At 37.8% G+C, this 27,012-nt stretch overlaps 1 protein-coding gene across 2 annotated transcripts in view; it reads left to right on the top strand.

The window, feature by feature from the left end:
• Window positions 1-27,012, top strand: part of macrod2 (mono-ADP ribosylhydrolase 2) — a 578,061-nt gene that overhangs the window by 431,656 nt on the left and 119,393 nt on the right. For both annotated transcript variants that reach the window (XM_084391152.1, XM_084391151.1), the window contains exon 8: window positions 7,103-7,176. In XM_084391152.1, coding sequence (XP_084247278.1) covers window positions 7,103-7,176 — 74 coding nt within the window. The remainder of the gene's footprint in view (window positions 1-7,102; window positions 7,177-27,012) is intronic.

The raw sequence follows: 27,012 nt of genomic DNA on the forward strand, positions 1-27,012 counted from the left end.
AACCCATTGTATGACATTGTAGGAGTTAATTAGTTGATTATGACTTTTTAATACAGAGAAATATCAGATCTTAATTTAATGAGGCACCTCATAATATCCTAATCCTTCCAGAAAGCAGTTATAAAGTCGAGAATTTCATTATTTGATTAGATGTAGATGAATGTGTCACCTACAGAGAATAACAGAAAATGTGAATCATCCACTACATTACAATTTCCTCTGTGGGAAATTTGTTGCTAAAATATACAATCATGTGAATTCTGTAGTTTTACATATTGTGACATAATAAAAAATCATCTGGTCCTTAAAATGAGGTAAATACAACTTCAGATGAATAACAACACATGACATATTACACCGTGTCATGGTTTATTTAACAAAAACTAGGCCAAAATAGAAAAGCCGTGGCTGACAAACTCTGGCTGCGTTTACACTTGGCATTAACATGCGATCACCGTGATCCAATTAAGCAGATCATATCATAAGCCAATCAGGACACGGTGCGTTTACACATGTCCACATTAAGTATCTTGATAACAGATCGAATCCCGCATTCCAGCAAAAAAAAAAAAAAAAGAGGATTGCTCCGGTGCAAAGTCAACCTGAAGTAATGGGTTTTCTTTTTTTTCAGTCAGGGGACATTTTACAAATCTCGCAAAATGAGGAGGATGAAGAGGCTGCAAGTTCTAATAATGTGGATAGATGCCGTAATGGAAACGGTACAGAGAAACGTATGGGTCCAAGAACGTTGCCAGCTGTGGTGGGAAAAATGTGCGTTCTTTACAGAAAATGAATGGTTCTGCAACTTTCGGGTGCAAAGGCAAACATTTCAGTATATTTGCGATGTACTTCGCACTCGACTGTATCGCAAAACCACACAGCTCTCAGTTCTGGAGAGAGGAGGGGGAATAATGACAGTGGGCGGGGTTTTGTGTGACGTCCACCAATGCAGACACGATGGCTGGATTGTGTTTACATTACACTGAGATCCGATCACAATGCGTCCTCGACTACCTCCGAACCTGGACACGCTGATCAGATAACATTCCGATCAGAAGCGCGTTTACACTTGTCTTTTCAAAGTGTATGTGGACAACATCCGGATACAGGTCGCATGTTAATGCCAAGTGTAAACACAGCCTAAGTACTGCTTCCATAGGAATTAAGAGGGTAAGTAGCAGTCAGGCACTGCTAATCAAACATATTTGATTAACTGATCATCAGCAGGTGTGATCACCTCTATAAAAGCAGAAGTTTTGGTAGTTTGCTGATCTGGAGCATTCAGGTGTGTGTTAACATAATGCCAAGCAGGAAAGACATCGGCAATGATCTTAGAGAAGCAATTGGTGCTGCCCATCAATCTAGGAAGGGTTACAAGGCCATTTCCAAACAATTTGAAGTCCATCATTCTACAGTGAGGAAGTGGAAAACATTCAAGACAGTTGCCAATCATTCCAGGAGTGGACATCCCAGCAATTTCACCCCAAGGTCAGACCGTGCAATGCTCAGAGAAATCGCAAAACACCCAAGAACCACACCTCAGACTCACATGTTGAAATCAGTTAACATGTCAAAGTGCATGACAGTACAATAAGAAAAATATTGTATGGCATGTTTGGAAGTGTTGCCAAGAATAAGCCTCTTCTCTCTAAAAAGAAAACAGCAGCACAGCTTGGGTCTGCAAAGTTGAATCTGAACAGACCTTAAGACTTCAGTGTCCTTTGGACAGACGAGATCAAAGTGGAGATGCTTGGCCATAATGCACAGCGCCACTTTGGCAAAAGCCAAACACAGCATATCACCACAAACACCTCATACCAACTCTTAAGCATGGTGGTAAAGTGGTGATTATTTGGGCTTGTTTTGCAGCCACAGGACCTGGGCATCTTGAAGTCTTTGAGGTGACCATGAACTCCTCTTTATACCGAAGTATTCTAGAGTCAAATGTGAGGCCATGTGTCCAGCAGCTGAAGCTTGGCCGAATTGGGTCATGCAACAGGACAATGAATGCGACTTGTGACTGGTTTTGTGATCCAGGGTCACATATATAAATGCAACCTGAGCCTTCCTTTGGCTGTTGTCTTCACATTGCTCTATGGGTAACAATCTAGTGTACATCAGTTTTGCACTATATATCAGAATGCATAATAGTGAACTATATATGGAATGTAATTGTTCACTAAGAATTTGGCCAGAACTATAAAATGCTGACATCCTATATAGTGCACTGTAGTCTCTCTCCTTCTCCTCTGTTTGTTCACATTAGAAGCAAAGGAACTCCCTGGAGTCCTCATCAGCAGCCCATACACTGGTGGGCATCCATCAGCTGACAATAGATCTTTTTGAGAAATATTTCATTCTGACTATGAAACTTTATTTTGCATTATTTTTATGACAAAATATATTTTTGTCCCTATGACAACGAATTATTTACTTGTTTTTTACTTGTGTTTATATGTAGCATCATATTCAGGATGAGCCTGTCACAAACTTTTTTGTGGCCTACAGGCATACTTGGTCATTTGTTTTTTAATTAAAAAGTTTAAAACATAAAGAAATGAATAGCGCTTAATAAACAGTTTTTTTTTTTTTTTCGTCTTCACTGTGTTTTCTCTGCGGTGCTTTTTTTATAAAGTCATGTAAGGTTTCCTTTGTGATTATTTGATTGCACATGCTGAGATGTTTTAAATCTTTTTTGTTAGGGTTAATTTTGTGATTGCTATGCATAAGGTTTATACTTAATTGCATTTTTTATACCTCTCAAATGCCTCCCTTTTCTGTGTATCCCCTACAGCATGCATAGTTGCATTTTCATCTCCCAAAAACTGAATCCAAAGATTTGATGCATATCCACTGAAAAAAGATCCTTTTCATGCCAAGTTTCCTGTTAGTTTGAGATTGATCCGTGATGTTTGTGTGGGGTGGGCATCTGTCAGACATGTATGGAACATGTTAAGCAGTCTGAAGTGAGGCGTGTGATCAGAGGGACCTCTCAATGAGCTCTGACTGTTAACTTAGTCAACTCTGACCTCTAGTGAGCCTGCCTATATCTCTATAGACAGACATAACACGGCTCTCAATGACCTCTTTGGCTCTCTATCGTTTTTCCCCTCTCTATGTATAATTAATGTCTGATTTGTGAAGCACAAATCAATTTACATTAAAAACAGAAAACACTCTGAAGATGTAATATGAACATGAGTCTAGTGTCCTCTGCCATGTTTTCTGCCCTTAAGACATTGTGATATGCATCAGCGTTCTCTCGAAGGGGCATGCGAGTAACAAGTCTGTGCTTATTTATTCAGTAAACAGTTAAAGTTCAAAGCACTTTAAATAGGGAAGAGTAACACTTTATTTATTTTTTTATGTTTTTAGCCTGAAGTTTAGAATTTTTGCCTCTATCATCTTTGATGTCAACAATCATTAACCATGTCATCCCCCCCTCCCCCTCCCCCTCCCCCCTCAAATCACATTCTTACTGTATGTAAAAACAAAACAAAAACAGCCTGAGTATTATAGAGTCAAATGTGAGTCCATCTGTCTGACAGTTAAAGCTTGGCCGAAATTGGGTCAAGCAACAGGACAATGATCCCAAGCATACCAGCAAATCTACAACAGAATGGCTGAAAAAGAAAATAATCAAGGTTTTGCAATGGCCCAGTCAAAGTCCAGACCTCAACCCGACTGAAATGCTGGGGCGGGACCTTAGTTCACCCAAAAATGAAAATTCTGTCAGTAATTACTCACCCTCATGTCGTTCCAAACTCATAAGACTTTCGTTCATCTTCGGGACTCTGACGTGAGTTCACGAGAGCGCCACGACACATGTGCGAGAACTGAGAAGATGACGCAGATGGGTGTTTAAAATGGTTCTAAAGTGTGCATTTCCTGGATGTCCAAATCGTGAGACACCATTGAGAAAACGTAAAAGTGCCTTACCAATGCCGCAAAATGAATGGCTTACCTTTCACACTTTCCCATCAAATGATCGTAAGCGTCATCTTCTCAGTTCTCGCGCATGCGTCGTGGCGCTCTCGTGAACTCACATCAGAGGCCCACACTGAAGTTGTTATTTTGGGGTTTTTTTGTGCACAAAAAGTATTCTCGTCACTTGATAAACTTAAGGTTGAGCCACTGTAGTCACTTGGACTATTTTAACGATGTTTTTACTAACTTTTCTGGGCCGGCAGAATGAAATAACTTTGAAGCCTATGAAGGAGTGTGAGACAGCTCTCAGATTTCGTCAAAAATATCTTAATTTGTATTTCGAAGATGAACAAAAGTCTTACGGGGTTGGAACAACATGAGGGTGAGTAATTACTGACAGAATTTTCTTTTTTGGTTGAACTAACCCTTTTAGAGAGCTGTGCATAAACAAATGCCTGCAAAACTCAATGAACTGAAGCAACTTTGTAAAGAAGAACGGGCCAAAATTCCTCCAGAATGATGTGAGAGACTGATAAAGTCATATAGAAAATTAGTTCTCCAAGTTATTGCTTCTAAAATGGTTCTTCATGATATTAAATCATGGGGTGCACTTAGTTTGTCACGCATTGCTTCTCCATTTTGGCTTTATTTTTGTTAAATAAATAGTCACAGTGTAATATTTCTTGTGTTGTTGTTCATCTGAGGTTGTATAATTTTAAGACCTGCTAAACACCACATAATTGTTTTTAATGTTCTGATACGTAAAACCATATAATTCAAAAGGGTGTACTTTCTTTTTCACATCACTGTATTATAATATAGATAATTTTTGTTAAATTAATCAGCACAGAAACATAAGGTAACTGTTTAAAATTGTATAATATGATGATCCTAAAACGTCAAATTGCACGTTATGGTTATAGAAAAGAAATTTAAGGTGGTTCTTGATGGGAAATAAATGACTTTAGTAGTATTGGTTTACTGCCTGTGACTTTTTCAAATTCTGTATTTGTCCAGAGCCACTGACCCCGATGGAAGTCTAAAAAAATCTTCAGTAATCTCTTGGAAACTGAGTGTTTCATCCCTTGCACACAGCTCTGGTCATTTTAAGATCAATTTGAATAAAGCACTAATTTAAAACTGCTATTTACGGGTCACCTAAAGAGCCAGGAAGTGTTGCATTCAAGCATTTGTTTGTAAACAGTCATTTCATCTGTTTCTCTGTATTTTGTTTACTGTGAAAAGGAGCCAAAAGTGTGCTTGTGTTCCTATTATTCTGAATGAGGATTATTCTCAAGAGAGATAATAGGTTTATCGGTTTCTCACGCACATTCTTGACCCAAAGATCATGTCTGACGGCATCCAGCCAGCAGAAGATATCATTCAGTGATTCTGCCTGTCAGAAAGAGAGAGAGCTGGAAGACAGCAGAAGCATACAAACAGGGAATAGATGGGGCAGAGACTGACAGGATAGGGCTAGTGTGAGACTCTCTCACATCCAACGGATCCCCAAATTATTTGGTGTTGAAAGGCCCAGACAGGACGTCAGGAGACACGGAGAGCGCTGTGTCAGGCTGCTGAGCAGATAGAGAGGTGAAACAGACAGGGTAAACATCTCCTCAGCTAGTGTTAATTACGTCTCCTATCACCCTGTCGTCTGAGGGTCAGTGCCGCCACTCGCTGGGTAACAGATGAGTCATTTCTACAAAACTGATGCTGTTTGGTCACAGTTTTACCATGAATTCATATCAGCATTTTTCTTATTATATAAAAGGCAATTTTAAATATATAGCTTTTGCTTTTTTTTGTATTATAGCATCCTGACTAATTTTCTGTAAATCGCATAAATGAATTTGATATACACATGCAATACCTTTTAAAAAAAAGGTTTGTAAAAAAGAAATCATGTTTTCGGAAGAAGTCTCTAATGTTTACCAAGGATATTAAGTAGTATTGTAATATTAAGTAATATTTTGAAATATTATTACAATTTAAAATAACAGTTTTTTTTTTTTTTTTTTTTTTTTTATGTAATTTATTCCTCTGACGGCAAAGTTTATTTTCAACAGCCATTACTGCAGTATCACACAGTCCTTCAGAAATCATTCTAATTTGGTGCTCAAGAAACATTTCTTATTGTTATCAATGTTTTTAAGAAAGAAAGATGAAAAGAAAGTTCAAAATAACTGCATTTATTTTGTAACATTAAAGATGTCTTTGCTGTCATGTTTGATCAATTTAATCCGTCCTTGCTGAATAAAAGTATTCATTCTTAAAGTATTTAATGAAAATAATAAAGTATTTTAAAACGGATTACCTTAAATTTTAATAGGTAGTGTATATAATGTCAACATTTTTAATAATTTTATAGAATACTAGCATTATATTTAACATTATATTTTCCAACAGATTATTTAAAAAAATAGATTTTGTGAACTCAATTCACATAATCCTTAAATCCTTAACTCCGAAATGTACTTTACATTTACCTTTTTAAAATGGAAAATGACGTCCTCCTCCTCCTCCTCCTCCTCCTCCTCCTCCTCCTACTCTCCTCCTCCAGCGATATTAAATATTAATCTCCTCTAGTCTATTTATTCCCAATCGATACGCTGTGTTAACACCAAGACTGCTTTCCCATCTCAGCTCAGGCTCTGGTGATTAATATGGCAGTTAGTGGCATCATCTCTTACATTCACTGGTCAATGTGTCATTACTTTCTCATCAAGATCGTGGTGTGACGACCCCGGCACCTGCCACAGATGGCAGAACAGTGTAAATGATTATGTCGATGCAACTTAATGGATCAGTAAATCTACAAGGAATTGGCAAGCACCCGTGATAAATATAGCTAATAGGCCACATTTGGGGATGTGAGATGGGTATGTACAAACAGTCATGTGGATTATATTGCAGCAAAGGTGTTGGTATAATAATTAAAAAGTGGGCGTTTATTTGGACGGACAAGTAGTGAGATTGTTCAGTGTTGGTTTTGTGTGCATACTAAACAGACTGTTGTTTGTAGTAAATGCTGAAAGTGTGGAGAGAGTTGAGCAGCAAACAGCCATATGGTGATGTTTGTGTTTGTGTATGTGTAAAAGTGTGAGTACATATGCTAGTCTTTTTCTATGGCACAAATTCAAAGCTGATTTTTTTTCCCCTTCGCTATCCACAGGTTTTCCCAATGAGCCGGCAGCTGAAATCGCCCTGAAGACTGTGCATGACTGGATTGTGAGCAACCAAGATGAGGTAGGAGCCGCGGGAAGCGGTTAACTCTTATTTCACAGGTCGTCGGCTACGAGCTTTAAGTTAGAGGAGGACACCTGGTTTGAAGGGCAGATTTTTTATCATAGGAAATGCTCACAAACAAGAGGAAGTGGAAGTGTTGAAACCAGGACGCACAGTCCATTTCCCTGATGGAAAATCAATTAAAGCTCACAGCTCTTCCAGGAGGAAAATGTGAAGTGGCACCTGCTCTCTTCAAATGTCATGTTTGTCTCTCTCTGTCTGTTTGTGCCCGTCTCATGACACGTCCTGCTGTTTATCCACTACTAAAGACTTGTTATGATTATGCTAGAATATGCAACTTTGAGGTTTGAGCACGTTCAGCAAACCATTAATGACCTGCCTAGTCTTATATCTGAGAAACCAGGTCTAAACAAATATAGGCCAACCAATTCTTTGTGAAAGCCCAAACCCAGCATGCCTTGATCATCTATGCAGCTTACTTACCTTCACACGCATTGAATTAGAAAGTATTTCAGCTTGAATAACGTCTTTACATGGTCTGTTGACTTTTGAAATGGGTTTGTGCTGCAAACATCTTTTCAGTGCAGGAAGATGGAGAATAAGTGTGAATAAAATAAGGCTAAATGAATTTTGGAAATCAATTAAGTCGTTGCGGTGCTGTTGAGAGACTGAACGCATGAATGTGTAAAGCGATGTTGACAGGTGGATGTGCTAATTAAGTGTTTGACTTGACAGATTTATTTGTGATTATTTACGTCATTGTCTACTCATAATTACTCCAGTATGTTAAGACCAAATTGACTGTACAAAGCATATTACATGATTTGTTTTGACAGTCATAAGTGTAGATAAATGAAATTCACATTAACTGAGGTACAGCTGCTGACCTACCAGCTAATCTTCCTGGTGTTTGAATGAGCAAGATCAAGAATGAGCAAGACAGCAATCATAAACTGTAATGTTGTGCGTACTGTTGAGTGAGTGGTACTGTGACAGTGTTAAAGGGATACTCCACTTTTTTTGGAAATAGGCTCATTTTACAACTCCCCCAGAGTTAAACAGTTGAGTTTTACCGTTTTCGAATCCATTCAGCCGAACTCCGGGTCTGGCGGTACCACTTTTAGCATAGCTTAGCATAGATCATTGAATCGGACAGGACCATTAGCATCTCTCTCAAAAAAATGACCAAAGAGTTTCGATATTTTTCCTATTTAAAACTTGACTCTTCTGTAGTTACATCGTGTACTAAGACCGACGGAAAATGAAAACCAGCAGGCGTAATGATATGACGCAGCGCCTGAAAATAGTCCCCAGCTCAGTAACTTCCAACGTGACCGGGACCAAGTTTGTCTAACCTATTAGACCTATTTTCAGGCGCTGCGTCATATCATTACGCCTGCTGCACTCATGGTACGGCAGCAAAGTTTCTTGATTATCACGCAGGAATGAGAGTATAGTTCCTAGCTATATCAGCCTAGAAAATCACAACTTTTCATTTTCCGTCGGTCTTGGTACACAAATGTGAAACACATTTTCTCAAATATAAAATTAATATGTTTAGAACATAGAACCATAGTAGCTATTTTATAAAGCATCTTTAAACTGTTCTAATTCGTCTGTTGTACACTAACCTTAATTGGCAATCAAGTAGTAGTAAAGCTATAAGGCTGTGCCCAATCATTTTAGGTGTTTTATCCATTAATCAGACATTACAACTGTCAATGGGGGGTCTGACTGTGATGTTGCATACCGTATTGCTATCGTTTTGTAATTAAAAATAAAATCACCATTGGTGGTCTTGAATGATCATTTCAAATTACTTTAATGCATTTACACCAAGAAATAAATTGGTTTATGCTGATGTTGCTAGAGGGTTTCCAAACTTTGTAGTCGTAGGACAGTTAACAGAGACTGCATGTTTTTTCTGTATAATGGGACAAGTCAAACGACATTTCTTAAATGATGATTTTTCTGTTCAAATGTACAAATGTAAATATTCATGCGGAATGATGAACTGAAATATAAATAATTCATGTGTATATTTTTTATACTGGACTTGGTGTGATAGACCTCTGGCTGAATCTCTGGCTTTCAGTCATGTACCGCTGACACTGACTTTGTTTATATACTGCCATAATTCATTTGCTGACCCCATTAAGACACTGCAGGTATTCTGCCTTGTTAGCAGTATTTTCCTATTATCTTAATCCAAGTAAGCTCATATATAAACTGAATTAAATTATGTGAACATGTAGCAGCTGCAATACTAACACTTTGCTCGTGGAAGAAAATGCAACGACTCTTCATGCTGAAGATTTTGAAGGAATCCTGGCTTTTCTATAAATCAATCGATCATGGTGTGCTCTGTAGCTTGTAAAGAGGAGTATGAATGGAGTAGTTCTAGGAGAAACCTGTTGTCATGCACTCACTTAGAAATAAACAAACAAATAAAACTTTGTGGGTACAGCTCTCATTCCTATGGGCTTCTTAGAATAGATTGCATAACAGATTTCTGTGCCGCTTTTATTGAATGGCTTTTACCTGCGGGAGCAGAGGGCAGTTTAATTTATTGTGATTGTTAGGCCAAAGCAAAGCCTCCAGGATGATTGTGAACTGAGGATTAATTACAGAGTGTTTAGCTGGAGAGGACAAAACACAGCAAGAGCAGTACGAGGGATTTATTGTTCTGTTCTAATGGCGTCTTCACCTGAAGTGTTACCTGATATTTTTACTGACTTCTAACATTGCTTCCCTCTGGCTTCTATTTGTTTTATTTTTATTGTATTTTATTTGAGATATTTTAAAAGAATAAGTAGAGGCTAAGTGTTGAGTTAATTGCACCTGCTGATATTGTTTTTTTCCCCATTTTATTTCCAAATGTTTTCATCAGATGACAAATGATGATAAGGTACCTTTATAAATCTCACTTTTTGTGGGATTTTGATGCCTTTTATAGAGACTGACAATATGACAGGAAATCAGGGGATAAGAGAGGGGTGAGTAGGATGGAATCATGACACAGGACTTGAACCCATATCTCACTCAAATATGAGCATGTTGAACATGGTTCTAATACCAATCACGCTTTACAATGAATTTAAGAAAGGAGATACTTTGCTAAGGCTCTGGTAGTGTTGTAAGTTAATAAAGCTGTAAGAACTTCTTTAAAAGAATTCCTAAATTATTCATGGTAAAGGATGACTGCCTTTAGCTCTTTATTTGATGTTCCCAGCTGATTGTTGCAGATGTTATCACAGTAATATTATTTCTGTTCACCCAAAAATTAGAAAAATTCTGTCATCATTTACTTACCCTCATGTATTTCCAAACCTTTTTGACTTTCTTTCTCATGTAGAACACTAAATAATATTTTGAAGAATGTTGGTAACCAAACAGTTTTGGTGACTAATGACTTCCAGTGTATGGACAAAAAAACACACTTTATTTCACGTTCACACTATACATTTTTGGGACTGACAACCACGTTTACTTACAGGTTTGAGTCTTGAAATGTCTAGTTCACACAGCAACTTACATTAGTCTCTCAAATACTGTATGTATCAATGGGAGTCAAGCCAAAAGAAATATCAAAGATGACTTCTATTCTATTCTATTCTATTCTATTCTATTCTATTCTATTCTATTCTATTCTATTCTATTCTATTCTATTCTATTCACTAGATTCCATTGTCTCAGTGGCATCTCAGAATACAGTTGAAATCCCATGCATGAAGGATAATCTGCTGTGCTGATAGCATCTCTATCCATAACAGAGAGAATGCCATTACGGGCTTGGCATGCGAGAGGTGCATTAGATCGTCGAGAGCATCCAGGGACATAAGTGCATGTATGCACTACACTGTTAACTTCACAATAAGGTGCATTAGGCCTGGCTTGTAAATTAGGGCCTGGGCTCTTAGCCACCTTAAGATGCCTCTACTTATATGTGTAATATATCATGGTAGAGCCGTGCTGCAGCACCTCACACTCCGACAATTGTGATTGATGACTGAAGGTTAACCTTCGCGGGCCAGGGTGTATGTTCACTATGCCGCAATGGGGAAGAGTAATGGAGATGGGGTTTTCTGATGGAAGCTGGGCTGCAGTGAGAAGGGGGATGGGGATTCTTTCCACAGAAATACACTAAAGGACAGTTTCTCTTATTTTAGAGACATTTTATAATGTCTGAAAGAAACTATGCTTTATTTTAATTTTTTATTTTTTATTAAAATTATATTCTCAGTTTCACACTTTCAAATGTCTTTGTCAGTTAAAGATATGGTATATCTGGAAGAAGTGTAATTATTATTATTATTATTATTATTATTATTAAAATAATAATAAAATAAAATAAATGCTGTTCTTTGAACTTTCTTTTGAACAAAGAAACCTGAAAATAAAATCTATCACAATTTCCAGAAAATTATTAAGTACCACATCTGAAATAATAGGAAATGTTTAAGCACCAAATCATTATATTAGAATGATTTCTGAAGGATCATGTGACACTAAAGACTGGAGAGATGATGCTGAAAATTCAGCTTTGAAATCACAGAAAAAAATGACATTTTAAAATGTTAAAATAAATTATTTTAATATTTCTCAATGCAGCCTTGGTGAACATAAAAGACTTCTTTCAAAAGCTTGCCAACCCCAAACTTTTGAACGGTATTTATTATTTTTTTGTTTTTTGTTTTTTTCAGCTTGTGCAGGTTCAGAGTGTTTAATGCAATTTACTATTTAATAAGGCACTATTGAAGGAACTCTTTCATAACACTCTCAAATAAGAGTGATGGATTGCTGTAGATTTGACATAGTGATTCAACTTTGCAGCAACTCTATTCCCTCATCTCTTCTTAAACGTTAACTTCCTGAAAATTCTACCCACACAAAATGGTGTTACAAACACAAAAGGGACCGTAAAAATACATACGAGTGCTTCATCCCTCCTGTGTGGACTGTGGTGGTCCAGGCTTCGGGGTCACGCTCACTGCGGAGGTTCTTCTTTTAATATGAGATAGATAAGCTTTGTGTTTATCTCCTGGTCCATCTCACCATGGCCCTGGTAGAATTTACGGAGCTTCTGTGCCCTGTGTGAAAACATTCTGAAAAGCCAAGCAGTGGGTGTTATTTTTTCCCTATTGTGGTAAATTTGAGCAGAAATGGACGAGCACATCATCTTCAGCACTGCATGTTCCAGCTCTGTCATGATCTCTCACATCTGAGGGCATCAAAGTAGGAAGTCACGCTTTCATCTGCTCTTAAGAGTCCAGACAACTCTGCACCCTCTTTCTCTCGGATCTCTTTCTCATCAGTGTGAATTCTATATGACAGCCGTAGACCGTCAATGAGCCCCATGCCCCAACGAACATGATGAATCAATTACACTTGCTGCTCTGTTTTCAGGACTTTAATAAACTGTATCGCTCTATTTCTTAAAGCACCGGTCCCTAAGCCAAACTGGGTCACATACCTGCAAATGTTCAGTCACGGCATGTTTTAATAATATGTGCAGTTATTTCTTTAGTAAGGTTAACTGAAATGGCAAAGACCAAATGCACTCTTTTCAGTCTACACTATCACAGTGTTTGTGCTACTGCTACTGTTTGCGCTGCCAAGCATCATATCAAGTGGTACTTTATCCTAGTTCAAATAGATATGGTTATTCTATTATGGAGTTTTTAATAGCCATCAGACAGACAGACAGACAGACAAAGCTCAGCATGATTGCAGCTGCCTTTTTTCATAAAACTGCTCCAATCACAGCCACTGGTTTTTCGTATGCCAGCCGTGCGCTACATCTCTCTGCTACATCTCCCAGCTCCAGTCGTCTGTTTGCTTTATGTCCCATTTTCACATCTAATTCAAAGTAATTCAGACCTACACTGCTTTAATCTGCCATTGAAAAATGCAGTGTGACACTTTATTTGGCTGTCTCTTCTAAATTTGCAACCAGCAGACGGTTTAATATAGCGTCTCGGACCCTGGTCCAGACGGCCCGCATCACCCACGCGGCTCTGACACATGAAACAGATTGTGGAGATTCCCTCCTAATAAAACCTTGACTGAACCGGGAAAACATGCCATGCTCAGAGAAACTAAGCGTTACTGTTGTCACTGCACTAGTGGCTTTTAAGGAATGTGGTTGTTTTTCCTCCTCAGGGTTTCTGTGGGTCTTAAAAAGGTCTTAAAGCGTTTTAATTTGCCCTTCCACAAAATTGCCCTCAAATTAAGGCCTTAAAAAATTTCTTAAATCTGAGCAAAGTCTTAAATTCATAAAGTCATGGCATTAAATGTTGCTTGCACTGCAAAACATGAATATCTTCCTCAGTATTTTTGTCTTGTTTTTCAAGTAAGATTTACATGAAAATTATCTGAGTTTATACTTAAAACAAAAACAAATATGTGAATTAAGTTTGTTAAGTATGTTTTGAATTAAGCTTTGAATTAAGTTTAATTAAGTTTCCCCGAGCCCATTGGCAGATTTGTTCATAAACTCATCAATTTCATAGAAAACAAGACTGTCATTTTGCTTCTTAAGTAAATCTGTATTAATTTAAGAATCTTTTAATATAAGACAAAAGACTGAGAACACCAAGAGCATTCTTTTTTGAGAAGGTACAGTTAAAGTTATGTCCATATTCTAGTGGTTAAGTAGTAAAGTATTATTATTATTATTATTATAAACATTTTTTTTAAATGAATTAAAAAGTAATGGCGATCAGTTGGATCCCTAAATATTTACATGTAGAGACCATATTGTGGTGTTTTTTCTTCACTTTCTTTCTTAAAATGTTCTTTACTTAATCTTAAAAAGGTCTTTAAAAAGTCTTAAAATCTACCTTTATAAAAACTGCAGACACCTTGCTCCTGTTTTGTTTAACTTTATAAACATGTTTGTTTATTTTTTTGTCATCTGTCATTTAAGGGTGCGGATAATAAATGCAATCCCCAACAGGAGCTCTGAAAACTGAGATTGAATGGATAATAGAAACAAATGCCTGTCGTGATGGTGCGATTGGCCATCCGAACGGTAAATATCATTTCAAGTGCAGCAGGGATTGTGGCAGGTAAGACTGTAAAATGACATCAGGGAGATTATCGTTGTCATTTTTGGAAGGAAGATATATTGAGAATGTCAAACGGAGAATAGGGCAGAATGGCTTTCCGTTGTGGCTATTCCAAACAAACAGCCAAGTATACATGTATATATGACCTAAAGTCATCATGAGACTCAAGCTCAAGTGCAGTTGCCTTTATTTGACAATAAAAATGAGGTATGAGTGACAGAGTTGCCTCCGAGGCAGCAGCCAATCCCAGAAGACGTTGTGAAAATGCTGGAGAAATGTTGTTTATGAATGTATCATTTATTCTGTACTGAAATGTATCAATAGATTATATTTTAGAATAATAAAAACTGATTGTTTATTTAAAATTAGAGTAGAGTATTGGGTCATTATCAAAAGATGGTGACAAACCTGTCCTTTGACAGTTTATTTTTACATGGACTCTTTGTTATTTAGCAAATTTTTTAAATACTTCTTTTTTTTTTTTTTTGTCAAATGCTTAGAAAATAAAACCTTGTCTCATTGATCTGTTACACTTTTTTATATTAACCATGATTTGTTTGTATTTTAATCATTTTGTTTTCTGGGGATAAGCAGTAGTGCAAGGTCTAAGAATTTAGCACAAAAAACCCCACATCAAATAAAGTAATTCATACTATAAATACTTTAGAAAGAATGCTTGTCCCCTTGTTGTCAGTAAGGTTATTCATGTTAAAAACTTATTTTGAAAATGTCCTTACTATATGCTTTTAAGGGAGAGAGAATAACTGAAGTGAATTCCAAACATTTTGTAAGTCAGAAATTCAACATTGATGTTGAGTGTTCCAAATGAGTCCTTTTTGAGGTTCTCTTTAAGTTCGGATGCTACCTTAGAAGGCAGTTTTGGCAGCATGGCAGCTCACTAGATTTTGGAACAGAGCTAAAGTGTGTTTTTTTAACTTAAAGGTGAAGTGCTCTTTCATGTGGAACGGTTCGCATGTCTTTCATCGCTGTAGGTGGACACTGGAGACCAGGCGGGGGTGTTCACCAGTTGCCAGGCGGCCCGGTTCGGTTCAGGTGAAGTCAGTTAGAAAGACACAGAAATGTCAGATGTTTCTCCTCAAGGTGCTCACCGAACTGAGACGCTGGCATCTCTTTTGTATCTCACGTTGGTGTCACACCTGCCATCGCTATGCTGAATCTTGTGGTGTGCAGAGACATCATACTTCATTCAGAGTGGCTGCAGGTCTTTTTTGAAGTTGGCTGGCCTAAAGTTTGTGCCGTGCTGCCATGGAGAAACCTGCTGGAGTGAGGTCAAGAACAAACTGAAGACAGCGAGAAACTCATGTTGTCGTATACACACACACATTTACACACATTACCATGATGGAGTAGCTGGTAGTCCGAGTTGGAGTCACTCCAGGGTACCGCCACCTGAGACCTCTTTAAGCACTGCTCACTTTCCCTCTGTGTGTCCAATCACAGCGCACAATGCTGAGGGTGCACTTTTATTTTACTCTCTACTGACATGGAACTATCAATCTCAATAGTAAAGGTCATAACCTGTTTATCTAACACAGCCCTCTATTACTTATTCACTGCCCCAAAAGGAAACAGCTGTGGCTTTCCGAAAACTTGCGTTAATGCTGGATTGTGTGGTGCTATGTGTCAGTCAGTAGCATTAAGCTGTACTGTTTATACGGTACATATATACATATTTGCACTGATGTCAGTGGATAGGTTTACTGCCGTTTAAAAAAATTGTAATGCTTTTGAAAGAAGTTCATTATGCTGATCAAGACTGTATTTATTTGATCAAAGATATAATAAAGAAGCAGTATTGTGAGATATTCTATTATTACAATTTAAAATAACTTTTCTGGTTTAATTTATTTAAAATATAAATTATTCTTGTGATTGCAAAGCTTAATTTTTAGCAGCCACTATTCCATTCTTAAGTGCCACAATTTCCTTCAGAAATCATTTTATGCTTATAGTACTCAAGAAAAAAAAATCTTATCAATGTTGAAAACAGTTGTGATGCATAATATTTTTTTATGAAAATCTTTACTGACACTAGTGGTCAATTTAATGTGTCCTTTCTGAATAAAATATTATTTTAATTACAATAAAAGTATTGGAAAAAAAAATGAATAACCCCAAAGTACTGAACGGTAGGTACTGTAGTGTGTGTTTAGTAGGTGGCAATAAGTGACCGTCTTTACGAGTGATTCAATTAACCTTTCATTAATCTGATTTGTTCAAACCCACTGATTCAATCAACGTAACAAGAGACCGTTTGAGTGAGTCATTGAATCAGTCATTTAACCGATTCATTAAAAACAGTGATTCATTCAGCAACGCCACTACTTTGTGTTGCTCGGAGACGCACAACAGCGTTGCTTGAATCTTTTTGTGTTGGCGGAGCAAAAATAGACAAAAGTAACTGGCAATATTGTGGATAAAACAAATTGCTCAGTATTATTAGCTTGTTTTTGAACTCTTGTCTTTGAGTCTTTCACTGGTTTCGTACCCGAACTTTCCACATTACAAGTACAATTCTGTACCAGCTGAGCTACCGAGCAAGCTTAGTACGTCAGTAAAACCGAACATATGGAGCTGGTTAAGTGATGCAAACTCCAATATATTTCCATTTACAAATCATGCACTATGGCAAAAAGTGTTTTAAGGTCATAGCATAGTATTATGCAAAGAGACGTGTGAAAACAAGCCTTTATTAATCCATAATCTGCCCTGTAATCATAATTGTGTGTGAAAATGATTGCTCTTTTACTGCCTCTAGTGTTAATTTCTGTTGGAACCTGCAGTGATATGTGCGTATTGGTACGTATTTTGCGTTTTGTAAAAAGTTTTTCCAATGAGCCTGCCTTACTTTTTTACATATTTGTCTGTTGAACTGTTGTATAACAACCTTGATATACGGCCATAACGTATTGCCTCGTTTGTGTGATATTGTTTTAATATATAATCCATCTCAGACCATTATCTGTGTCTATAAATGTTGTTTTTAAATGCACATAATGGATAATCTTCTGAAGAAATGATTTGTTTTTCTCCTTATGTGTCTTAACTACAATAAAACTAATAGAGTGCTAATTGGATTATATATTCATGAAGATAGAGAATAGTCTAAACATAAAGAGAATGATAATTGAATTCAGTTGTTTAGATGTGTTGATTGTTTTGTTTTTGTATTACAGTCTTCAAGAAAAAGGCGTCACCTTAGTCACTTTGTTGACAAATTAATTGTCCTTCTGTCTCTAATGCAGTGTGTTTGACAGCCTTACATTACACAAAACAGTGTAATTACATTGTCAGTTTATTTTCTTAAACGTACATTTTTTTCATAATAATAATATTATGAAATCTGGAAATGTGTTATCTTTTTTCGTACTCGTTGATAACGAGTGCTAAATGAAAGAAATAATGTGAGAACTGAACTGTAAACAGGCAGCGAGGGTTATAATTAATCATCGGATCATATGAGAGATATACATAGCCCAAGGTTACAGCCAATTGCTTTCACAGTGTCAATATCCCCTCCACGATATGCTTGCATGAAAATCAATTTCGATGATGCCTCTGAACTCATGAAGATAAAAGTTTATATATAAAGACCAATTTGACTGTTTGGGAATATGGGAGAGAAACCTGCTCATCAAAAACCTGCTCATTCAAAAGACAGTTTTTTGACCCTTATCACTCTTGATAAAATAATTAGATATGATTTTAATGAGCTTTACTAATTGGATTTACATATATTGCTCTCTCATGATTTTTGTTGCTTTACTGTCACAATTCTAAAGATGTAAGTTAGCTTGCTTCCAAACTCTCACAGCTGATCCATGAAGATTTCATCACTTATGCATATACATCCCATTCGACCCTACTTATCAAATTTGCATTCAGTAGAACGGGCCTAGCTCAGAGAATGTAATGCAGAAACAACAGAGAGCCGGTGCACGTCCTCCAAAATAAAGTGATGACATCCTCGTCAGTGAGTCGTTTATCATAAGGATTAATTATGCTTGCTATCTGTGGCTCACAGAAATGGAAGATTATGAAAAATGTAATGGCCACTTTTTTGCCTCTCTCCCTGGTGATTGTATTAATATGGATTAAGCCATAAACCTCAGGCCTAAGAATGAAAAGACACTTGTCAGCATTTTCTGTGCTTCATGACAGAGGCGTTGCTATTATTGAGGATCTGTTGCATATCTTGACTGACAGGAGATTATGGAAGAATAGATCATGCTCAAGTACATCAAATTAAGCGTAAGCGTCAGTTCTGCCAGGCCAGGTAGTCAAGACGCTGCTAACGCTATTGGCCAACAACACGGTCTCATCAGCTGAGATGCATCAGCTGTTCAACTCCCCTCGCTGCTAATGGCTACGATAAAAACAAGGCGCCCTCTTTAAACAGATTCAGTTCGCTCCTAACTGCTGATGCTAGCTTCTTTGCATGTGCTTCTGAGCATCGCGTTTCTCAGAAGCTAATTAAATGGCGGAATTCGGCAGGCACACAACATCATCTCACAAGGATCGTGCAATCGGGAATTTAGCAAGAGGAATTCGTTTCCCACAAGGTTTTCACCTCAGATTCATCTTAGACTTGAAAACGAGATTTGCCGCATTGATCATAAGTCTCCTGATTTGGAAGTGACCTCAGTCGCATTGCTGCTCGCATCGCTGCATTATTGACACAGGACTCGACGTGATTCATTTTCCATTCATCTCTGAAGTCTTCACAAAGCTAAGCTAAAAGTAAACTACAACCAAGTATAACAAGGTTATGACGTCTTTGACAGGTGACAGTGTACGCAGTGCACGTCAACAATAACTTGTCTAGTGATTGGAGTTTATTCAAATCTACTTATTTGTGACTAAATATATCCAAGCATCAGCATCACGCTTGTTACATTAAACCATCCAGCTGTATTAATGACATGTGATGCTAATTCTGAGTTTCCACCAGGATTACTTCAGGATTGTGTACTTCAGTACTTATTTCCAATGAAAAAGAAAATCCATCTCTCATCTCTAGTCCACAGGCGTCACTCAAAGAAACTGGAACTGGACTGCGGATATACAACAAGCAAGCAGCTGATTCATTTTGATATCTTAATGGATGCGCTTACCGGCTGCTTAATTCAGTCTCTCATTTTATTTTATCACAGGAGGTTGCTGTTATGGTCTGTTTGGGGGGGGAATAGTTCAGCTCTCTTAATCCTAATTCATGTGAGCGTCCCCTAATGCTGCTGCTGTCCCCTAATGCTGCTGCTGTCCCCTGACTCTCTGCTAAATTCATGGTGCTCATGAATGGTCAGGAGACTCATCTGATTAGAACCATATTACTACATTTACATGTAGTCATTTAGCAGACGCTTTTGTCCAAAGCGATTTTGGATATTGCTTACTAATTCGTAATTTATTCATAAGAATCCTAAGTATTTTAATGGTCTAATTTCATCCTCTTGTTTATCACAAGAGGATTGCCAGGTGTGGTTTGTTTGGGAGGAATAGTTTAGCTCTCCCAGTCCTAAACTGTGTGAGCGTTCCCTAATGCTGCTGCTGACTCCCTGAACAGAGCCATACCGCCAAAATTTAATTCAGAATTTATCACTTGAAATGCAAATTATTCAATATAAATTTTCCTAAATCTTTTATTGTCATGTGTGTTCTTGACTTAATGGACCTGACAGAAGTACATTACTTCATGTCTTCCTTCCTTTTTCCCTTATTTTCTTCCTTTCTTTCCAGTTTTCCTTCCTTCCTTCCTGCATGCCTACCTTCCTGTTTTTCTTTATTCTTTCTGTACTGTTTTTCCGCTTCCTTTCTTCATTTTTGTACTCTTTCTTCATTCCATCCTTCATTGCTTCCACTTGTCCTTTCTTTCAGAATGAGCAGTTTTCTGAAAAATAAATTGAATAAACTCAAACTGCAGTGACTAGATTTCACTTTGTATATCGATGCACCCATTCAAAATCCAGACTGACGCCTGTTCACTGTCACAGACAGATCAATCAATTGACTGGCCTACATTTGGAATCATTCTTCCCCTTCACTGGCTTGATATTATACTGATATAGAAGGGACTTTGTGTGGCAAAGCATAGATTACTTTCTCTAGTTGGTCCACACTGTGGCCTTTACTGTTGCTAAGAAGGAAGCTGAGGGTTGAACTTGTCCTTTTGGGATAACTTTTCCCAAACTAGACTAAACTAGTTGTGCTTCTAGAATTAGTGTCTTTGAGCATCATTGGATTTTTTGCGATTCATTAATATGTCCAGTATTTAACGCTTAACTGGGCCTGTATGTTATCGCTGCTCGGGGTCTGATGCTGTACTGAGTGATATATCCAGGTTAGGAAGGTGGAACGCTGGTGGGGCGGCAGTGAATGTGAACTAGCAGGTAAAGGTCTCAGATCAACACAGGTGAGCCAAATTATCTTCATCTCTTACCTTTCCATTGCGAGTAATCAGAATCAGCCTCAGCCTCTCAAAGCATGGCCTGGGGCCACAGCCAGTTTGAAAGTCAATGTTTGTGCATTAATTATGTCCGCTCGAGGGGGTTTATCCAGACGTGGGTTTAGACCGCTAGCTTTAACATGGCATGCACATCAATATGCTCCCTGCCATCCGGAGGGCAATGAATCGCATTAGATGACAAACCCCAGCACTAATTTGTTTGAGTGTTATATTGGTAGATATGTAAACATATGTTTCAATTTGAATGGGGTGAACCCAATTACTCCTGTCTCCACAGTTGGGTCAAGCATCAATACTTTCTTTAATTTACTCAATTTTTACTGATATTGTATTTCTGTTTTATTTTCTTATGCATAAATATAGTGGTTTGTCTCTCAATCACCGTTTTATTGAAAGTCAAACTTGAAAATGTGCAGATAAAGTGCAGTACATACTGTATTTTCTGGTATTGTGTCTTTGTATTGTATCTGTACACATACAGTAAGATGTATTACCTAAAGCTTTAGACTATGGGATCAGGGTCTCTCTCTCTCTTTTTTCTTGTTAGCCGTCCTTAAAGAAAAGTGGTGTCACTGTACCTCCAGCACATTATTTGACCTTTATGTGGATGATTGATAACAACTCCACTGGCCTCAAAATATTTCATGCTGTTCATTTGGTGTCAAGGCCACTCGGTGCATAAGGGAGAGGAAACCGATGGGAAATGCTTCCCTAAGTGGGGACAAATTTGCGACACTGACCATATGAACTCCTTTGTTCAAAAGATCAGATGTTTTACATTCTCAAATCGGAGAACATGATCATCATGTTTTACCTCATCAGGTTCATGTCTCTTGGATTGTTGCTGTTGTACATACAACAAATTCTGAAATTAAGCTGATAATTTGAAAGGACAAAAAATATTTTAAGATGAGAAAAGCAAGGTCTATTTTCATTAGTCTTCTCAGACTTTTTGACCCTGATTTTGAGTCAGTGAGGTTTCCCAATGCAAGTTTTCCCAATGTTTCTGGTTCCATGCACATGAATAATCCCCTAACTCAGTAAATACAGACGGCATGACCCCCCTCTCCAGCCCATGTTCCTACAGGCAAGAACACATCTGGAGCATTTCTGTTCTCCCAATGACCTGCACGAAGAGGCTGTCCTTTTATCATTTATCACATTTCATCCTTTAGTTTCTGTGTATGAAAAGGAAAAATAGTTGGAGAGTAAGAACATGCATGAGGATGCCTTTGGTGTCATACAGGGAGAGATCTTTCAGCACACATTCTGAGCTGCTCTTTGAAGACCAGGTACATCTGATGTTGCCCACTGGGTGTTTAGACATGTGCCATGGAAATGCAATGGTATTCTTTGAAATACTTGGGGCTACCACATAAATACCCAATGTTTATGAATATAGTAAACATATAAGAACCATGGCATTATTATCTCCATTTTGGAGAAGTAGCTTCTCCAAACTTAATTATAATCAAGTGGATACTCTACAAGCAGCTAACCTCACACTGAGGCTATTTATTGAGGTCATATCTTTTTAAATATGTAACTGTCAGATATATCATTTATTTTCATAATGGTTCACATGGTATTTATTTTATCTGACAAAAACAAAGACTTCTAAAGTGGCAGCCGTTAAATTAACAGCTAATAAAACTAGAAATGACTCCATTTAATGTCTATAACTGGATCAAAAAACATAGTGATGCATGGCAGCGTTTAACTAAATGTTTCCCTCTAAAAAAAAAAAAGTATAGCTGTAAATTGCCGCACAGGGCTTTCTGTGCAAAATCATTTTTGGAATTGGTTCATGTAAATGAATAGGATTTCCCAATGCTACATATGAGAAAGGACATTGTAGGAGTGTGCATTTGATTATTGCAGAGTTTGCTGCATGCGCAATACAATCTGACAAAAAACAGCAATATAGCCTTTTGTCACAATATAGCCTGCACCACCTATGCTGGGAAACAGTAGTTTATTTCTGGAAAAGATGCACTATTTTGAAAACAGCTGAGCTTCTGAAAAAATGTAGTTAAGGTTGTCGCGTTTCTATTATTATTATTTTATTTTTTTTAACTCTGCACTGTACCATGGTAGTACCAGGGTACTTTTGTGGAAAGGTCTGTGGCACACTGAACTAAAGTGCGATGGGTGTTCTCAGTTGTGCTGGAGCAGGTTAGGCAGTCTTTCTCTGTGTTTCAGCAGCTGTAGCTGTGGCCATACGGGGGCAGAATTAATACGCTGACCCTGTTAGGGGAGGCAGGTGGTCTTGAGAGGGGGGTCGCACCTGTCTGAAGAGAGGTTACCCTCTTCTGTTCATCTTTCTTTCTTCTTGTTCACCTTGGGCTCTGGCCAAAACACGCTCATCTCTCTCTCTTTTTCTCCCTCTCTCAAGTGACTCCACAAAGTCATTTTTTTCTGTTAGCAACTTTCTCTAAAACCCGAAGAGGTGTTATCGATAACGGACAGTGTGAATGTTCTTTTAAAAGCTAGGAATGGATTGCAATCTAATTTCCGGAGAGGCATGTTTGAGGCCGCAGAGACAGGCCCACTGTGGGAGCGCCGTTGGGCTCGACGGTTCTCTCATTTAGGACATCTGCTCAACGAGGCCTTGGTTTTCTGCTTCTCCTATGACCAATGCATTTATCAAACTCAGCCTGAACCAATATCACACTGTCACATAGGAGCACATGGCATTCTATCACTACGAAGGTCTCTGACAGGACAAGTCCTTTCCTATTATTGTCTTCCTTTGTGTGTGTGTGTGTGTGTGTTTCAGCTAGTTGAATGCTTGTACATGTGCTGCCCATGTCTGCCTCCTCTGAACTCTAATAGATTTTTTGTGGACTTTGATCAATACACTTCTTCACTTCTTTGGCCCAAAACATACTATTGTAACACAGATGCTTCTAACAGTGCAAGTTCAATTTCATACAGTGACTACGTGTATATGTGCACCAATAATGTGATTTTTATTTGATTGTGTCACAATGTAAATTTTGAGTACTGAGATTTGTTACCGCTACAGCAATGCAAAAACACAGAATGTAAAGTATTACAGTGTACTTGCAATGCATTGGCCTTACATTTGTGTCTGTGTACTTGCATAGAGTATCACTTCACTAAAACAGTGTGGGAATTGATTTAGTAAGGTGGTAAAATAAGTAGGTTATTTATTTGGGTTTATGTACAGTATGTCTGGTGAAGCACAAAGTTGACTGACACTCAATGCTGTTGTCCTCGGGCCACTTCTTGCCCCATTGTAAAAGTGAGACCGAGAGATGGAGGAATTGTGGAGAATTGACATGTTCTCCTCCCTTTCGGTTTGTCATTCAGCAGAGGCCGTTTGAGGCTGGGTGCTCCTGTGGAGTAAGGCCACAGTGTCTCTCTGTCCCACTCTTGACGCCTGGAGCGTTCAATTACTATTTATATGCTGATCTTTGACAGCTCACTGCTGCCTGACGCACATACACTATTGTGGAGATATGAGACACTCGTGCTCCGAGTTCTGTCTCGGACTGAGAGAAACCTCAGGATGGAGTCAGAACTAACTCCCAGATCTCACTCACGGATGTTTCTTCAGCTTCTCAAGCACTACTTTATGTCCCGGGGATGTATTTTAAATAAACATATTTCAACTTTATTTTTTATGTCACATTAACTGTCTTGGAAACATTTCTACTTGTCTAATTACTTATTTTACAGAGAATTTCAAACCTAAACTATGAAAATGTAGTTATTATTCAAGAATCACGGGACTTAAAGAATAATACAAACCATTTAAATATTTATTAGGAACAAAATACTCCTTTTTTAGATCGTCTGTCAGGGTCATCACACAAAAAGGATGTTTTGAGAGAATACATTTTGCTGAGGGCCAAACGTGCCTGCTTTATAGTTGAAGAAACACCTTCCTTCCCCTTCATATATAAATAAATCAAACAAAGCATAGAACATAAGTACACCCTGCAATCCTTGCTCTTGTCTTGTGTTTTTTACCACGTTGAGGGAGAACAAAAGTCATCTTTCTTCTGAAGGGGAAGGTTGCCTGCTTTCCTTCGGTCATCAAGGGTAATGGAGCCCTCAAATTGTAGCAGGAAGATTGAGAGTCTCATAAATTAGACAAGAAGAAGCATAACTGCAGGACACCCAATTCATATAATCTAGCTGAAGAGTTGATTAGACTCTTATTCACTACAAGGACTGGAATATAAAGAACTAGCTCAGACTGCAACTGTACCAGTGAGAGGACACTAAAAAAAGATTAAAAGACTCATGGTATTTAGTATGAAGTTGCTGTGTTCTGTGTGAAAGATACAAGATGTTTTTATCTTAAGATAAGAACGTGTTTACAAACCCAACCCTCACTTAAAGAGATTGATGACCCTATAATTAAAGTTATCTCTCCAAACCTAAATGCTGATCTTCCATTGAAAGCTCTTTTCCGTGTAACAGGTCCATGCAATAATCCACCAAAACGCACTGGCGCATCTGTCGACCCCAGAGGGTTAAGTCCTAAATAGTAGAACAAAAGTACAAAAAAGTGATGGAGCTTGATTGATATTTAGGTGAAAATTCCTTTAAAATATTCTTTATTTAAAGTTCCTGTTTCATATGTAGATAAAGCTGAAACCACCAACTGGCTCAGGCAGTTTGTCCTTTTGTGTTGTAGCTGGCTCAACTTCAGAAAACTAATTGGACATATGTTTTAAAGTAGGGATGCAAATGTTGGTCAGTTAATTATCAACCACTGAGCACACATCCAGGAATATGTGCTGTGACCCTTTAAATGCACAAGCTGTGACTTATTTTGCCATTTGAAATGTTTTATTGCAACACATGGCCATGTAATCTATTCAGTACAAGGATAACATTGACTGCCTAAAATTGGAAAATAAGCACCATACATAAGTTAGGTAAACCATTTCTGGTGAGAGATGACATTGTTTGTGTACTGTTGTGAGATTATGTTGCTAGATTTGCTCATTTGATATTGTACATTCACTATAAATGATCAGAAAAAAATATTTATTAGTTTAAATCCCAAAGTGTAGCCCATAAACTGATTTAATTGTCTGAAGTCATGTATGAGGAAAAAGTGTATATAATATTCTTTATTTTTGTGACTGTCACTGTGCCATATTGGCAATATGTACCATATTTTCCAACAACAAGATGCCTTTGCCTGCAAGTCATTGCTTTATATTTCAGGAAACACTGTAAGCATCATAATTGAAAAGTATGTAAATACAATCATATGGTTCTGTTTTATTATAGGTCAGACTTAAAGGGGTGGTAAAACACGATTTCACTTTTCTAACTATAGTCAGTGTGCAGTGTTGTTGTTTGAGCATAAACAACATCTGCAAAGTTACAACGCTCAAAGTTTACAGCAAAGGGAGATATTTGCTTTTAAAGAAATCAATTTCTAAGAACTACAGAAAACGGCCGGTAGGGACTACACGACATTCCTGCGAGCTTGCTGACATCACTAAGCCCAATATTTACATAAACCCCTCCTCCGAGAATATTAATATCACCAGTGCAGCGAACTTGGAATGTTTGTGGTTGTTGTCGTTTATGTGATCAGTGTAAATTATTCTTTGATTATAGCTTTTATGTATTGTTTATGCTAAACATGGTTTTGTGTTTGATTTGGCTACTGTTGTAAAGCCAATGTTTAGTGTTCGTATTGGGTTAATAGTTCTGACGACAGATATTTAGCTACAATCGTTCTAAATATACAAAAGTAACAGTGCCATATAGTCATATAGCGATCACAATAGATCTGCAGTCTTAAAAAAAACACATACCTTTCTGAAACGTCCTTTAACAGCCGTTCTTGAACAGGTTCTGCTCGATCCTCTCCGCTAACATTCTCTGGCTGGGTCTGATTCGGGCTCAAATTGGTATGGCAATAGTGACGCCGTTGTTTACTGAAGCACAAACTACCGGTAAGGGTAAGGGGCGTGACGTTTCCGAACAACGTGCACTTGGCGGTTAGCGAATCACAACACACTGGGCCATCTAACCAATCTGAGCTCATTGCGTATTTTTGAGGGGGGGAGGGGCTTCATAGAACCCGGAAATCATCCGACCGTTTTTACAAGGAGGGACAGAGCAGTGTAGAATAATGGTTAAATATGTGAAAAATAATGCGAATTTTTAAAAACGAAGCATGAACACGTTACAGTGCACCCCACAAACACAATCAAGCCTTCGAAAAAAGGTGTTTTACCACCCCTTTAAAGTAAACTCAAAGTTTTGCCACAGCACTAGTGT

The sequence above is a fragment of the Rutilus rutilus genome (genome assembly GCF_951802725.1).
Source record: "Rutilus rutilus genome assembly, chromosome: 20".
NCBI classification, from domain to species: Eukaryota; Metazoa; Chordata; class Actinopteri; order Cypriniformes; family Leuciscidae; genus Rutilus; species Rutilus rutilus.